This window comes from Macaca nemestrina, chromosome 1 (assembly GCF_043159975.1).
Source record: "Macaca nemestrina isolate mMacNem1 chromosome 1, mMacNem.hap1, whole genome shotgun sequence".
NCBI lineage: Eukaryota > Metazoa > Chordata > Mammalia > Primates > Cercopithecidae > Macaca > Macaca nemestrina.
Genome location: NC_092125.1, coordinates 36601384 through 36618063, shown reverse-complemented (window position 1 = coordinate 36618063; position 16680 = coordinate 36601384). Strand labels below are relative to the sequence as shown.

General features: G+C 34.1%; 2 protein-coding genes across 6 annotated transcripts in view; one reads left to right on the top strand and one right to left on the bottom strand.

Annotated features, from left to right (window-relative positions):
* Positions 1–16680, bottom strand: part of LOC105484494 (Ral GEF with PH domain and SH3 binding motif 2) — a 179705-nt gene that overhangs the window by 56243 nt on the left and 106782 nt on the right. The window lies entirely within an intron of this gene.
* The window catches only part of LOC105484492 (angiopoietin like 1), a 29836-nt gene that overhangs the window by 6452 nt on the left and 6704 nt on the right, over positions 1–16680 (top strand). Inside the window, exons 2-4 of one of the 3 annotated variants that reach the window (XM_024793660.2) lie at positions 10674–10867; positions 11515–11785; positions 13136–15165. In XM_024793660.2, the coding sequence (XP_024649428.2) occupies positions 10674–10867; positions 11515–11785; positions 13136–13323 (653 nt within the window). In that variant the 3' untranslated portion in view covers positions 13324–15165. Of the gene's footprint in view, positions 1–10673; positions 10868–11514; positions 11786–13135; positions 15166–16680 lie in introns of those variants that run through there. The other 2 variants (XM_011746171.3, XM_011746172.3) reach the window with 2 other exon arrangements.

Below are 16680 nucleotides of genomic sequence, written 5' to 3'. Positions count from 1 at the left end.
ACATCTCCTCTTCCAGCTCTGAATTTCTAGAAGGTTATAAAAACTTAGTGTACTCTGTGAAAAAAAACAGTCTTCCATCCAAATTCTTATAATTGAGGGGCTACTATTCTTGAATAAATCCATGTTCCCCTCCGAACCACTCCTGTGCGCCATAACCATCCTATCAGCTTCTAGCTGGGTCGTCGCTGCTACCCAACAATTCTTTTATTTACCTCCTGCTGCTTGTACCATCATCTTCTTCAAAAGAAATACGTAAAATTTTGCTTTCACTCTCTTCAAGCTGTAATCACACCTCATTATCTTCACTCTCAGCAGATGACTCATCTACTACCATACTGAGTAAGTCTAATCAGGTCCTGAGTTTTGTTCTTTCTTATCTTGAAAGCATCTGTACAAAAGCCATACCTCTTGCCCTCAGCCTCAAGAAGAAAAGGTATCGCTCCTATTTCCAAGGCTAAACAATTAGTACTGCGTATACTAAGAAACATAAATGTTCATTACTATAAAAAAAACTATTGCATTGATCATGCATGATTCCAAACTCCACTTTTAAATTTCATTTCTTTCTCTCTTCATGCATTCAACATCAGTCACTGATCTAGCTGTCCAGAAAGCAAAGATGAATAATTCATCTTTGTTTCAGTTTACTAAACCCACTGCTAACTTTCTGATATTTATTTTACACTTGTATCCATTTTCTTATAACTCATTCCCCAGAATCCTTTACAAGCTGATTTGCTTCCTAAGAGTGGAAGGGAAAACCCAAATGCCCCAAAGCAATGAGTAAATAAATTGCAGCTCATTCACTCATTGAAAAGGCAGGTCATAAAACACATACTATGAAATAATTTTAAACAGTAACAATAAAAAACAAAGAATAAAACTAGAAAGAAATATATCACGAAGTGGTTTCATCTCTGTCAGTGAATACCACTTGGCTGTTCACAGCCCTGCTTTCCTGGCCTTCTCCATTTTAATATTCTTCCTTCCTTCCTATTTCTTTAGGTCCTTCACTGGCATCTTCTTCCTTCTATGCCTTAAAGTCTTTCTTCAAGATACTCTACTTTAGAATATTTGGCTTCAAGTATCACCACTGCTCAGATGATTCCTGAATGGAGCTCTCCCTCCTGATTTAACCAAAGCTAGATGTTAGCATTTGGATATTTCACCATTACCTCAAATGCTACTCTTTATTGAAACACCTTCTTTCAGCTTATCTGTCAATTTAGCAGATCTCAAGGCTTAACTCAAATAATACCTTTGATGTTATGACTTCCCAGATTCAAACAAACATACCTAGGTGGCTCTTTCCCCAAATCACTGACTATTTCTTAAACATGTTTTCTATATGATATTACATTGAAGTTAGTTATTGATACATCTGTCTACTTGTTGGTCTGAATGCTTCTGGAAGATAGTTAACTGTCTTTTCACCACTTGATCTCAACATCTCTGTTTTGGTTAATGTTGTCACCCCTTTCCAAATGAGGTTGGCTCATCTTTGACACTTCCCCAGCTGCCCCATACATAGGCCACTGAATTCTACCCAGGTCTCCTTTTTGGTCTCCTGTGTGCATGTCCCTCATTTCTATTCAGAGCCGGAACTCTCGTTTACATTCAAATGATCCACAGCAGCAGCCAGAAGGCAGAGACTCCATAGGCTACCAGCTGTGTGATCTTCAGGGAAAGAAAATTATCTGTGCCTCAATTTCCTTACCTGTGAAATGGGAATAACAGTATTTACCTCGTAAGATTTAACAATTGAAGAGTGCTTAGAACAGTGCCTGGCACTCAAATGTTAGTTCTTACTATGAACTGTATAATAGCTTGCCAACTGGTGTAACTCTGTTTTCTCTCTCCATCAAAATGTATTTACATTGCCAGCAGATCCATCTTCTTAAACTACTTACATATCTGCTTTCTGCAAACAGAAAAAGTCCAATTTGCTTAGTCTGGCTAAGTATAATGTCCTCCTAAAGACTCAAGCCTACTTTCCTAGTGGACCTTCCACTAGTTTCCTTCACAAAAACCATCTGTTCCAATAAAATAAATCCACTCATTTTCCCCTAAATATTTTCCAAGCTTTCTGCCTACTCAAAGAATAAGGCTCAAGCCAAACCAACCATCCATCCATCCAACCAACCAAATAAATAAAATGCAACTCCTCCTTGAGGCCCTTGTTGACTCCCACAGGTTTGAAGTGATTGTTCCTCTCCATGAATACCTCTACTCTCTGTAACACATGTAAGACATTATGTATAGTCCCTCTTGAATTATCAGTTATCTTTACATACACTCAGCATACATCTAACTAAGATGCTTTTCAACTATATTATAAGCTCCTTCCTGGTAGATGGTTACTGTGTCTTATCTCATACTTATCTGCAGTTGCTAAATATGTGTTAGCTGATTTGGTAACATTTTTATAGAGCTTCTTAAAATTGTCATTCCAAAGACCCTCATGAAAGTAATATGTTATATCATACTGGATTTGTTCATTTTATACTGTTCTAAGTTACAGTAGCAATAGGCCAGAGTATCATTAAATTAGGTAAATAATGATCATTATTAATATCCTCGCTGGGCATGGTGGCTCATACCTGTAATCTCAATACTTTGGGAGGCTGAAGCAGATGGGATCACTTGAGGTCAGGAGTTTGAGACCATCCTGGCCAACATGGTGAAACCCTGTCTCTACTAAAAATACAAAAATTAGTTTGGCGTGGTGGCGTGTGCCTGTAATCTCAGCTACTCAGGAGGCTGAGGCAGGAGAATCACTTGAACCTGGGGGGCGGAGGTTGTAGTGAGCTGAGATCGTACCACTGCACTCCAGCCTGGGTGACAGAGTGAGACTCAAACAACAACAACAACAACAACAAACAAACAAACCTCAACCCTTTTGATTTCCAAAGGAAAATGCGGTGTATTAAGTGATCCACTGGGTACAGAAATGAAAAACAGAAAATTGCTTTTGATATCCTTTAAAAAATTTTGTTTTATGTAAGCTTTTATATAATTTATCAGTAGTTTGTATACGTAAGTTATAAACAAACATAATTGAGCTGTGTGAATTTTTTTTAACTGATGAGGTATACGATTACGTAAGTATGAAGACAACTGCCAAGGAGTATTCTACGTGATCCCTGAAGCCTAAGTGGATGGCATAACCAATTCTAGCAGAAATCATTATTCACATTTTTAAACACTGACAAACTTTTCTAAGAAAATGTTTATACAAAATGAAACATACCAATTCTATGTTTTATTATACACTGAGCATTAGTACAAAAAAAACCCACTAATGCTACAGAATTAAACCTCATGTTACGGATTTAGTATGTCAAAAGTCCTCTTAAACACATTTTGTTTTAATGAAAAAATGGTGAACTTATTCCCAATAAACCTTTCTTTAATGCAAAAATTAAGGGCATGTAACTTTTTTCTGTTATTCATTATTTGTTTTATGTAAACATTAACTTTTTACTTATTTTACTCTATAAATGTTGATCTCTTAAATTCAAAGGCATAATTTGCTACACCATAAGAATTACTACACAAATTAGTACATTAATGAACATATAAGGGAAAGAGCATGGAATTAAGAACCACTGGTTCCACCATTACCTTTGTTATGTAACCTTGGGTAAGTCACTGCCAGTTTGTGTTTTCTCATGTGTCCAATGAGAGTGCTGGACTGGATTATTCTAATATCCTTTTCAAATTCTAATATTGTGTGATTCTTACTAAATTAAATTACTACAAGCAACAACAAATAGGCTAGCTATTTTCTTTACATAATGTGCTCAATTATTCACTTATGTTATTTTTACGTCTCTCTGGAAAAAGATGTCTCAGGCTGTTAAGGTGCTTGCACAAAAAGGGTAAAGATGGATGGCTACTGGTGTACTTATGTATGCTCTGGCACCAAGAAATTCCTATTACTGTACTTTACATGTAGGTACGTGGTCATTCTAAAGTCTCTACGTGCATAAGGTGAAAATAAACAACAATGTATATTTTAAGAGGTGTTTAGCCAGTTACAAAAGATAAACACTGTATGATTCTACTTATATGAAGTACTTAGAGTGGTCAAATTCATAGACAGAAAGTAGAATTGTGGTTGCCAGAGGTTATGGGGAGGGTGAATGGGGAGTTGTTTAATGGTTAATAGTTACAGTTTTGCAAGATGAAGAGTTCTGGAGAAGGATGGTGGTGATGGCTGTACAATATAAATGTTCTTAATGCCAATAAACTGTACATTTAAAAATGGTGAAGATGGTAAATTATTATGCATATCACATTTTATAAAAGGTGTTATGACCATCTTTTATTTTCTTTAAAAATGGTTATAAGAAAAATTTACCTCAAAAAAACCCATGAATTTATAAAACATAGTATTTAGATAAAAAAACATTTTTCAAACACATTACCTTCTTCTCTACCTTAAAAACAAAATGTTTGAGCATGTAATAATCAGCCTGACAAGCTGCAATCAATGAAATTCTTGACTGTTAATGTTATTTGGTGCCTGCATTTTGGGTTAGTCTTTTATAAAATAAAACATTACTCTTTTACAAATAGCATATTTATAAAAATAAGTTTATTCTTTGTAGGAGAGCTGAGTGGAGAAAGTTCCTTCACCATGCGTAAAAGCATAGATCTGAATATCAGTAAACTTGGATTCTGGCAAAGCTTTCTGGGGTTCAGTAGCCTCTTTTGTAAATAAATTGTTGTGATGATTAAACGAGGGGGTGCAGGTAGAAGTGTTTTGTGTATGATCTGGCATGGTTTGACCACCGTTAATTATTACATATGTTATACACTTCCCTTTATGTGTCTTTCCTTGTCATATTAGGTTTATGAGGACATAAATGGTAAGCTTAAAAAATTAAAACTTTGTAGTGGCGGGCGCCTGTAATCCCGGCTACTTGGGAGGCTGAGGCAGGAGAATCGCTTGAACTTGGGAGGCGGAGGTTGCAGTGAGCCGAGATCACGACACTGCACTCCAACCTGGCGACAGAGTGAGACTCCGTCTCAAAAACAAACAAACAAACAAACAAAAAAAGTTAAACTTGGAAAGTAGTCATTAGAAACTAAAAATATGCTTTTTAGTGGTAGGGTTATTTTAAATCACCAAATATTTACATTTTTCAAATTATTTATAATGCTTCTTAACATACCTTTTAGGTATAATTGGTTTCAGTGGAATACTTATACTAACATTTAATACAAAACAAACAAAACAAAAAAACTAGTTAAGCCAAGGTGCTGTTGGAAAATGACTGTATTAGCCAGTTATGAGAAAATAATTGATAAATTCTTTAATAATTAAAAAAATAAAAGTTTGGTTTGCTAAATACAGTTTAAACATACAGATTAATAAATTAGGTAATTCATATTATTACAGAAAGACCCTACTGTCACTTTAGAAAGTATTTGTCTCAAACGTCCCACTCCAGAAATGTTGAATATATTTATCTGAAAGTTAATGCACAACCCAACTGAAAAGTTTACCTCTCAAAAGATCCTACTTGGTAACCAATAATTTGAAAGCTCTGAATTGGTTTACTGTTTCTCTTGTCACAAAAAGGATTCTCTTTGTAATTTTATAATTAAAAAGTTCTTTTTACAGAAAAAGAACACATATGTTACAGATGGCTCCCAGTAAAGCTGCTATTCAAAGTATGAAATCCTTTTTTCTTTTTTAACTCGCTGTTCTATTCAAGATATGGGTTCTTAATAAATACGTCTTGGGAAATAATGTGGCATGACTGGTCAACATTTTTCTTTCTATAAATCAGAGGTATTAATATGGTTTCATTAGCCCTATGTAAACTTTAATCCTCACATACACTGAGGAACAGAGAGACTGGTTCTTCAAATTCAATGTACAGAATTCCAGTTGCCTGCTTTGAGAAGACTCTTGCAAAAAAAAGTTAATACTATGCTTAGTTTAAAAGAAAGGTAATTCCACTTTATACCTTTTGAATCACCATGAACAAATTCCTGATTCACATATCGATCAATTTATTTCTGAAAATATGCAAACCTTTAAACTAAATCTGGCTTCTCAAGAATAAAGGTTAAAATTTTCTATTTGTCATTTAACAATTTCTATCAAGCAATGTTTTTTATGGTACAGAAAAAGCAGTGAAAACATTTAAGATAGGGACAATAGATAAGTCTAATTTTAGGGCAGAAAGTAAATAGGATTTGTAAGTAATAATGAGAAAATATTTCTGCTAGGATCAACAACATACACTGGACTAGGACAGGTTAATGGTATGTTTATAAATACAAATAAATATTGAATTCTGATATTTAATATCTTTACTGAGGAGAAAAAAGTAGCTTTATGCACTGCTAAATTTTATTCATATGTTCTGGAAAAGAACTTCAACTACATTTTCCTAAGTCTAGCAGATATCCAACTGTAAACACAAAGCCCACTGCAAAAAATGGGTTGAAAATTAAAGCTGAAGGTGATCTTAAATTTGCATAATTGAAGTCTTATCAAATCAAAGCTGGATTCAGAAAACTCAGAACTCTCCATTTGGCTTTAAACAGCTGAATGTCTATTAAATAGCAGAAAATGAGTATAGCTCTATGGAACAAATGATACTTGACAAATATTCTGTCAACATTCAGAACACTGATGTTTCTAAATATTCTGCAGCAAAGCAAATAATCTAATAAAAGTCCAACCTTTGAATATATACTTAAATGTAAACTGTCAAAACTATACTCAAATGAATGCATAGTAAACATTTATGAAAATGATATTCATAGAATAAGCAATACAAAGATAACATTTACAGAATATGCAAATTTATAAAATGAGATAAATATTTATATGTTGTAACAAAACTACTTTCATGTGTGCATTAACTATAATACTAACAGGTTTTAAAGAGCGATGCTCCTTAGAGATCTCAGCTAGTTCTTAGACTTTGCTACCACATGCCCTACATAACTCCATCAAAGTACTTGTCATATTATAGTGGAATTCTCTCTTTCTTGCGACTTCTCCCACCCTGCACTTGACTCTAAGGTTGTTTCTTTATCCCTTGAGCCTAAAACAGTCCTTAGCCTATAGTAGATGCAGAAAGGACATTTCTTGAAAGAATAATGCAGAATTAAGGGAATTCTGGGAACCACGCCTACTAGGAATCACGTAGTTTTGTAACTACATATCTGAATTTCTAAGGGGGCTCAAACTGTGAATACACACTGAAAGATAAAGTCCTTGTCTATGAATACTGTAAGTAAACAAATATACTACCTGCATTACATGAAATAATCTAAGAATGAACCTGGGAGTCATAATTCACTTTTCCTTCCATCTCACTCCCACATAAGAAATTAAAATTCTGTAAATTTCATCTTTTCTGAAATACAAGCTCTTTACCCTTCTTCCTACTTGACTACAATGCATGTTTCCTATAATGTGAAGTAGCCCATATGTGACCAGTGAAAAGGAGAATAGTGGTAGCAAAACAGAGAGGCTATATTGGTTTACATGGGATTTTTTCCAAACATATTAATGTTTTGTGCCACAGGTAACTGCAGCTGAATATAAATTATGTTAATAGCTAAAATTAGCTACTATTTTTAATGCATGTATTTGCAGAACACGAGGTTTTTCAGTAATATTTATCTGCAGTAGAAATGACTGTACATTCATCTTTGGTGAACTATATTAAATTTATTAAATAAGCAGATATTAAATAAGCTACTTAAATTATTAAATAAGCTACAATTATGTGTTAAGATGAGGAATAAAAGAGAAATGAAAGAACAGACAATTACCGATGATGACTACTTTGTTAGGTATAGTGTTAAGGGCTCTGAATACTTTCACTAAGTTGAGTCTATCCCAGGAACACAAGGTTGGTTTAACATTCAAAATACAATCAATGTAAAGGCTGGGTGGAGTGGCTCATGCCTGTAATCCCAACACTTTGGGAGGCTGAAGTCAGAGGATCACTTGAGACCAGGAGTTCAAGACCAGCCTGGGAAATATACCAAGACCCCATTTCTCCAGAAAAAAAAAAACAAAATTAGCCAGGCATGGTGGCACGTGCCTGTAGTCCTAGCTACTTGGGAGGCTGAGGTGGGAGGATCACTTGAGCCCAGGAGTTTGAGGCTGTGGTGAGCTATGATTATACCACTGCACTCCAGCCTGGGCAACAGACTCCAAAAAAACAAAACCCAAAACCACATATATATATATGTGTGTGTGTGTGTGTGTGTGTGTGTGTGTGTGTGTGTGTATATATATATCTGGCAAAGTATAAATAACACATTTCTCAAAATTTCAATAATCCTCTTATCCTTATAGTACAGAAATTCTTATAAGAACTTTACTTAACTCTCACATATTTCTAGTAAAATATAAAATTTGACAATAAGAATTTTTATACATTCTTTGTTCTAATATACATATTTTATATATTTTCTTCTAATATATACACTTTTTTGTTCTAATATAGATTAGATATAATATACATAATATATATGTATATTCAATGTAATTCGTGTACTAACAAAAAGAAAAACCCTATCATCATCTCAGTAGGCAGATAAAAAGCCTTTGATTCCTGTGATGTATCTAGTTAGAAAAGAAATTAAAAAAGAAAAAAAGATTTTAAAAGCCTTTGAAAAAATCCAAAATCCATTCATGATAAAAACTCAGCAAACTTGACTGAAAGGACAGTAATTTTAAAGTAGTGGTTATAGCTATTTTCAATATCTTAAAGGAAAATCCGTTTATAATGAATGCAAGATAGGGCATCTCAAAAGAGCAATAAAAACTATGAAAAAAAGAATCAAACTGAAACTCTAGAACTAAAAAATACAATACTTAAATATAACCCAAGAAAGACACCATAAATAAGGCTTTCCAGTTTCTCTAATTTTTACTAGTCTATTTATGGACATTGCATTATAATTTTTAAAAATTTAAGACAGAAAAATATCAATGAACTATAATAAACATGTGGACTAGAGAAACTGATGTCCTCTTGATTTTTGTGTGTAGTTTTCAGTTTCCTTGTATTTAAAATGAGTAATTTAATTAACAAAAAATTATGGACAGTTTCCTAAGGGTTTAAACACTGATGACATGAAGTCAAAAAAAAAAAAAAAAAAAAAAAAAAAAGAAAAAAGTCTCTGTCCTCAAGGAATAATCTACAAGGAAGAGCTCGTAGTCTCTAAGAGCCCCTTCTATTGTTGTAGTTGTGGAACTACCCAATGAGATTAATTCTATCCCAATAAGACCCAAAAGGAATACTGAACATATCTGGCAAAGTACAGATAACACATTTCTCAAAATTTCAACAATCTTATTAACCTTATAGTACAGAAATTCTTGTAAGGACTTTACTTGACTGAACTCTCACATATTTCTAGTAAAATATAAAATTTGACAATCAGAATTTTTATACATTTTTTGTTCTAAGAGATCTGTAGGGTAATTCTTTTTTCTAAATCCGTTAATATATTTTGCATGTTTATAAAAAAGGTTTGAAACACTGGAGAAGGATGAAACTAAAGAATATTCACTAGATCCAAAAATGTGGAAATCGCAAGTTCAAGAGTCAGAAACCCTAAAAGCAATTTCACAAAATTTGTAAAATTTGAAGAAATTATAAGTGGATTAAAAATGGAAAATACCTAAAACTATGAAATAACATGAGGGCAAATGCATGCAACACAGCAGTTCAGAGCAGAGACTCTGGGATTAGATAGGGATTTATGTCTAGGGTTTACCATTTTCTATGACCCATGACCTTAATTAATTGTTCTATCTCTAGAACATCTATAAAGTATCACCAGATAACTGTAGGTTAAATGAGAAAACTAGTATTAGTCATATAGATTGATACAACTCTTTAGATAGGCATTTATGCTAACATTCCTGAAATGTGTTCTCATGGGCTGTTAGTAAGTGTTGTTGGGGGAAATTTAAGATTCTATGAGTTTGGGCATCTGGTTTATTTCAGGGCTTCTCAGTCTTTAATATGTAAATGCACATTGAGAATTTCCAAAAGGGAAACATAATATTTTGCATTTCTAAAACTTATTTGACTGACCCCATTTGCAATGAGTATCTCAAGGTACTAGTATGTTCCACTGAAATCAAATTTCCAAAACTGTGACTTGGGTACTATGTAGGACTATGAATAAGTTGATATCCTCTAATCCAATAGATCGATCCCTCAGCATTTTTATAATATTAAAAAGTGAATTCAATAAGAATGAAGACACTTTGTGCAGTGTTTTTATAATAGCAAAAATCGTAAGACCTCAATGTCCAATGATAGAGAGATAAAAATATATCAATGTCAAGGACTATTATGCAGCCAGAATGGAGACTATAGCTGCATGAAAATGTTAAGACAATCCAATTTTCTACGTGTATTAGGATTATAACAATATAAAATATATATATATATGGACAAAGAAAAGAACAGATGAAAACAAAACAAATTAATGTTCCAGATAGAACTGGAGTCACCCTTTTATTTAGTTTATATTTTATAATATTCTATATATGATAGACAGTGGTTAACTGTAAACAAAGACACAAAGGTAAGAATCTTGATTAAAAACTTTTAATACATCTCTTCTCATATTAAGTTTGCTGATAATAAATGATATTTAAATTATAGGACCATTCAAAGACTGTCAGCAAGCAAAAGAAGCTGGGCATTCGGTCAGTGGGATTTATATGATTAAACCTGAAAACAGCAATGGACCAATGCAGTTATGGTGTGAAAACAGTTTGGATCCTGGGGGTTGGACTGTTATTCAGAAAAGAACAGATGGCTCTGTCAACTTCTTCAGAAATTGGGAAAATTATAAGGTAAATCAGTGATGCAGTCCTAAGGGAGGTAAAACAAACCCATTCTTGCAATAATGCAAGAAACAAGATGCTATGCAATAAATAAGATACACAGTTAAAAATAACTATCCATATGTTTTTTCATTATCTACATCTGTCAAAAAAAATGATTCTCATCTCTAGTTTTAAAGTGAAAATTAAATTGTAAAAAGAAAACAGAAGATATACTTTAAAATGATCCCTTTCAGTTTGGATGACTTATACTTACTACTTTACAAAAATTACTATTAGGAAAGAAATGTTGGGCTCTTTAAATGAACATGAGAGAGACCAGGAACCCTTTTTAAGGATCTGGGTAGTACACTAGCTAATATTTTTAGTAGCTATGGATAAATTTTATTCTCATTTGCCTTTGTCTTAATTTGTAGGATTTGAAGCTAGGTCTGCAAATGATTACTGACACATTAGAAGCAAAAAAAAAAACAAAAAAACAAAAAAAACAGAATGACAATGTGTAGCTTATAAACCTCAAGTGACCAACTAAAATGGAAGCTCACATTATCACTTAAATGGCCAATATCTTTATGCTATTGAATGTTTAACACTTATCTATAAAAATGTTTACTATATACTTATTTATGCACTCATGTTTCTTCACTTATTAACAGAAAGGGTTTGGAAACATTGACGGAGAATATTGGCTTGGACTGGAAAATATCTATATGCTTAGCAATCAAGATAATTACAAGTTACTGATTGAATTAGAAGACTGGAGTGATAAAAAAGTCTATGCAGAATACAGCAGCTTTCGTCTGGAACCCGAAAGTGAATTCTATAGACTGCGCCTGGGAACTTACCAGGGAAATGCAGGGGATTCTATGATGTGGCATAATGGTAAACAATTCACCACACTGGACAGAGATAAAGATATGTATGCAGGTAAGTATGAAAAACTTTCATTCTTGGTAGAATAATCATCTTCTATACATTAAATAGAATCTACTAATATATATGCTACTAAAGTCTTTTCAAAAAGGTCAGTTTTGGTCACTGTAACAGGAAGTATAACCTACTGAAAGAAATAGCTTTTAAGATCTCTTCTATAAGGCAATCCCAAAGTGTGATCTATGTGAAAAACAAAGTTCTAGGAAAAAAACACAAAGCAAAACAGAAACACATTCATCTGGAAATAAAGTGCAAGTGTCTACAATTCATAACAACTTAACACCTACCATGTGCCAGGCACTGTTGTAGGTGCTAGGGGTATAACAGTGAATAAAGTTCCTGCCCTTTGGAGCTTACTCACTGGAGGAGAGACAAAACAATTTGTTAGGTGGCAATAAGTACTCTCAAAAATAAAACTGAGTAAGAAAATAGAAAGTGGTGGGCAGCAAGGCCTGGGATGGGGGCTATTTTATATGGGTTCGCCAGGAAAAGCTACTGTGAGAAAGTAACATTTGAATAAAGACTCGCAAGGAGTGAAGGATGCAAGCCATCTGGATACATGGTGTAAGAGCATTTCTTTGAGGGGGAAAACCAAGATGACTGTAACATGTGGCACAGGAATAACAAAAAAGCTTGATTCAGAGGGGAAATTAGTATTTTCATTAGAAAGAAACAACTAGACCATCCACATAATTTCAAATTTAGTTTTCATATGCTTTTGACTTTTTAACCCAGCTTTCTGGTCCTGATAAACAGATTCTCCCCCAACAATTCTCCCCTATCCCTGCCCCAAACTGGTTTTTCTCTCCAGCTGTATTTTGGCAAACAGCACACAGGTCTTTATTTTAACCAATTTCACACTGGTAAACAAGAAAAGAAGAGAGATATGACCATAACTTATGTCTTATTTACAGAAACTCATTTGACTGCTGGTTTTATTTTACTTTGTATTATTTTTTGCTATTTTATTTTGAAAATTCAGTTTTCCTCAGACTTTTACCTTCTTCTGTATCTTTCCTTCCCAATTTCTTCCTCTGTAACTCTTTCACATATAAACACTGCTTGCATCTACTCTGCTACCTAGAAAATTAAATCCCCCTTTTTTAAAAAAGGCACATTTTAAGCAAGCAAAGAGCAAGATTTAAAAAAAGGCAATTCAAGTAATCTTTCAAGTAGTTGATGCAACAGCAATAAAAAAAGTGAAGACATTTAAAACTGCTAAGATAAAGGTAACTGGAATTAGTAAGGGAAGTTCAAATTAAAGGCAGAATAAGTTTTTGATGATTGCAGAGTACCACACCTAGAAGAAACTTTTACGTTTATATCTATATTTTTTCCTCAAAGGAAACTGCGCCCACTTTCATAAAGGAGGCTGGTGGTACAATGCCTGTGCACATTCTAACCTAAATGGAGTATGGTACAGAGGAGGCCATTACAGAAGCAAGCACCAAGATGGAATTTTCTGGGCCGAATACAGAGGCGGGTCATACTCCTTAAGAGCAGTTCAGATGATGATCAAGCCTATTGACTGAAGAGAGACACTCGCCAATTTAAATGACACAGAACTTTGTACTTTTCAGTTCTTAAAAATGTAAATGTTACATGTATATTACCTGGCACAATTTATTTCTACACATAAAGTTTTTAAAATGAATTTTACCTTAACTATAAAAGGGGAACCTATAAATGTAGTTTCATCTGTTGTCAATTACTGCAGAAAATTATGTGTATCCACGTCCTAGTTATTTTAAAAATTATGTTGACTAAATACAGTTTGTTTCCTAAAATGTAAATATTTGCAAATCTTAGCTATATTTTAAAACATAACTAAATAACATGTTCAAGATCCTTAACAATTTATTTAAAATCTAAGATTGCTCTAACTTCTAGTGAAAAAAATATTTTTAAAATTTCAGCCAAATAATGCATTTTATTTATAAAAATATAGACAGAAAATTAGAGAGAAACCTCTAGTTTTGCCAATAGAAAATACTTCTTCCATTGAATAAAAGCTATTTCAAACTGAATTTGTGCCTTTCACATGGAATGATTAAATCTGAATTCTTAACAACATATCCTATGCTGATTTTCCCAAAACAACATGACCCATAGTATTAAATACATATCATTTTTAAAAATAAAAACCCCCCACAAATAATGCATGCATTATTTAAATGGTCAATTTATAAAGACAAATCTATGAATGAATTTCTCAGTTTTCTCATATTTCTTCATATGATATGCTGAACACCAAAATCTCCAGAAACGCATTTTATGTAGTTTTAAAATCAGCAAAATATTAGTATTACAATATTAGTATTACAAAAATGCAGAATATTTAGTGTGCTACAGATCTGAATTATAATTCTAATTTATTACTACTTTTTTTCTAATTTACTGATCTTACTATTATAAAGAAAACAAACCCCATCCTATCTGCAATTCAAATCAGAAAGTTTGGACAGCTTTCCAAGTATTAGTGCATACTTTGAACAGGTGGGACTAAAATTCAAGGAATTGGCTGTTTTCCCAATACTGAGAATTCAACAGCTCCAGAGCAGAAGCCACAGGGGCATAGCTAGTCCAAACTGCTAATTTCATTTTACAGTGTGTGTAAAGCTTAGTCTCACAGTGTCTCTGCAATCAACAACTTTACTAGTGACTTTCTGGAACAATTTCCTTCCAGAAACATATTTACTGCTTAGAGGTGACTTTCCCTTAATTTATTTGTGAAGTTAAAATTTTAAAGATAGCTCATGAAACTTTTGCTTAAGCAAAAGAAAATCTTGAATTGAAATGTGTGAGGCAAACTATGCATGGGAATGGTTTAATGTGAAGATAATCATTTGGATAACTCAAGTCCATCAACATGACCAATGTTTTTCATCTGCCACATTTCAAAATAAAACTTTTGGTGAAACAAATTAAACAAAATATCCAAACCTCATAGTGGCATTATTCTTTGTTTTACCTGTGGTCCTCTTAAACTGGTTTTTCAGTCCCTCTCCTCTTCCTCCAGAACCGAAGAATCTGTAATAAGATTCCTGGAAGGAACTGGGCATCTAACTGCTATACCAAATCTTAAGTGAATAAAACTTTACCAAGGCATCTCAGTTATTGAAAGCACTATATCATTTCATTTAAACACCCAAAACTTTATCAAAGACAAGTCTTACAGAATTTTCACAGAAGAACATTATTAAAACTAGAATGTGAAAGTCAACACACAACCTTGGAAAACTAGGCTGAATGCTAAACTGCCTTAGCCAATGGGCCCATTCTGCTCTCCTTCAGAGAGCTGATTTATTTTACTCTGAAGTTCCTAGACAGCATAATAACTTGGGCAACTAAGTTTCTTGAGAGAAGAAAATAAGAAGTGGTATTATATGATAGTTAGTTCAGGTTCTGAAGTCAGAACTGCTTGGGTCCCTGGCCCAGCTCTACTACTTGCTAGTTGTGTTACCTTGAGCAATTTATAAACTCCTGGCTCAGCTTTCCTGGCTATAAAATGGAGTATAATATCTAGCTCATGTGGTTTTTGTGACGATCAAATAAATGAGTTGATACAGGTAAAACATTAAGAATAATGCTTGACACATGTAAGTACTCAGTAGATTTAAACTATCATATTATTACTACTCATCTACGTACTTTCTGCAATACAAATCATAGCACCTTGCATAGAGTATGTGATTAACAAATGTGTTTTAAAAACAATATCCGGGCTGGGCGCAGTGGCTTACGCCTGTAATCCCAAGACTTTGGGAGGCCGAGGCAGGTGGATCACTTGAGTTCAGGAGTTCGAGACCAGCCTGGCCAACATGGTAAAACCCCATCTCTACTGAAAACACAAAAATTAGCCAGGTGTGGCACGTGCCTGTAATCCCAGCTACTCGGGAGGCTGAGGCAGGAGAATTGCTTGCAGTGGGCTGAGATTACGCCTCTGCACTCAAGCCTGGGGGATACAGTGAGACTCCTTCTCAAAAAAACAAGACAAAACAAAACAATATCCAAGTTTTTGGATATGAAATTACATTGATACATTATCTTCACTTGCAAATCTAACAGAGCCATGCCAGCTGTTACATCAGGCAAGTAAGCGGCTGGACTACAAATAAAAAGAAACTCTTCTTAGAGACATAGTATGAACTTCAGCCTAAAGACAGTCTTGCGAAAGACCAGGTTAGCTCATTTGTGTGATAGGCAGGGTCCAAGAGCTACCTACTTTGCAGGTCATCTAGGAATAAAGATGGGTTTGCCTTATCTTTGGCAAGATTGAACAACCTTCCCTTAGAGCTGGTTTATAGAAGGATTCTTTTTTAAATTTTTCTGTCTTTTTTTTTTTTTTAAGACAGGGTCCCACTATGTCACCCAGGTTGGAGTGCAGTGGCACGATCTTAGCTCACTGTAACCTCGAACTCCTGGGCTCAAGCAATCCTCCCACCTTAGCCTCCTGAGTAGCTGGGACTACAGGAGCATGCCACCATGCCCAGCTAATTTTTGTATTTTCTTTGTAGAGATGGGGTCTCACTATGTTGCCCAGGCTGGTCTCAAACTCCTGGCCTCAAGTGATTCTCCCACCTTGGCCTCCCTAAGCACTGGGATTACAGGTGTGAGCCACTGTGTCTAGTCAAGAAAGGTTTTTTATATTGTTACTGTTAATAAGTTAATGAATTTTATCCTACAATAGGTTTAGACTCTATTCTGGACTAAATGGGAGGCCATGATTGCCTAGAACACTTGACCTCTCTGAAGCAGATTTTAAAAATTTGAGATTTTGGAAAATGCCAAAATTAGATAGCAACTTGAAATTTGGTAGACACCTACAAATACACTATCTCTGGGCTTCATGCCTGGTAGTATAAAGATCAATTTTCATTCTGTTGTTT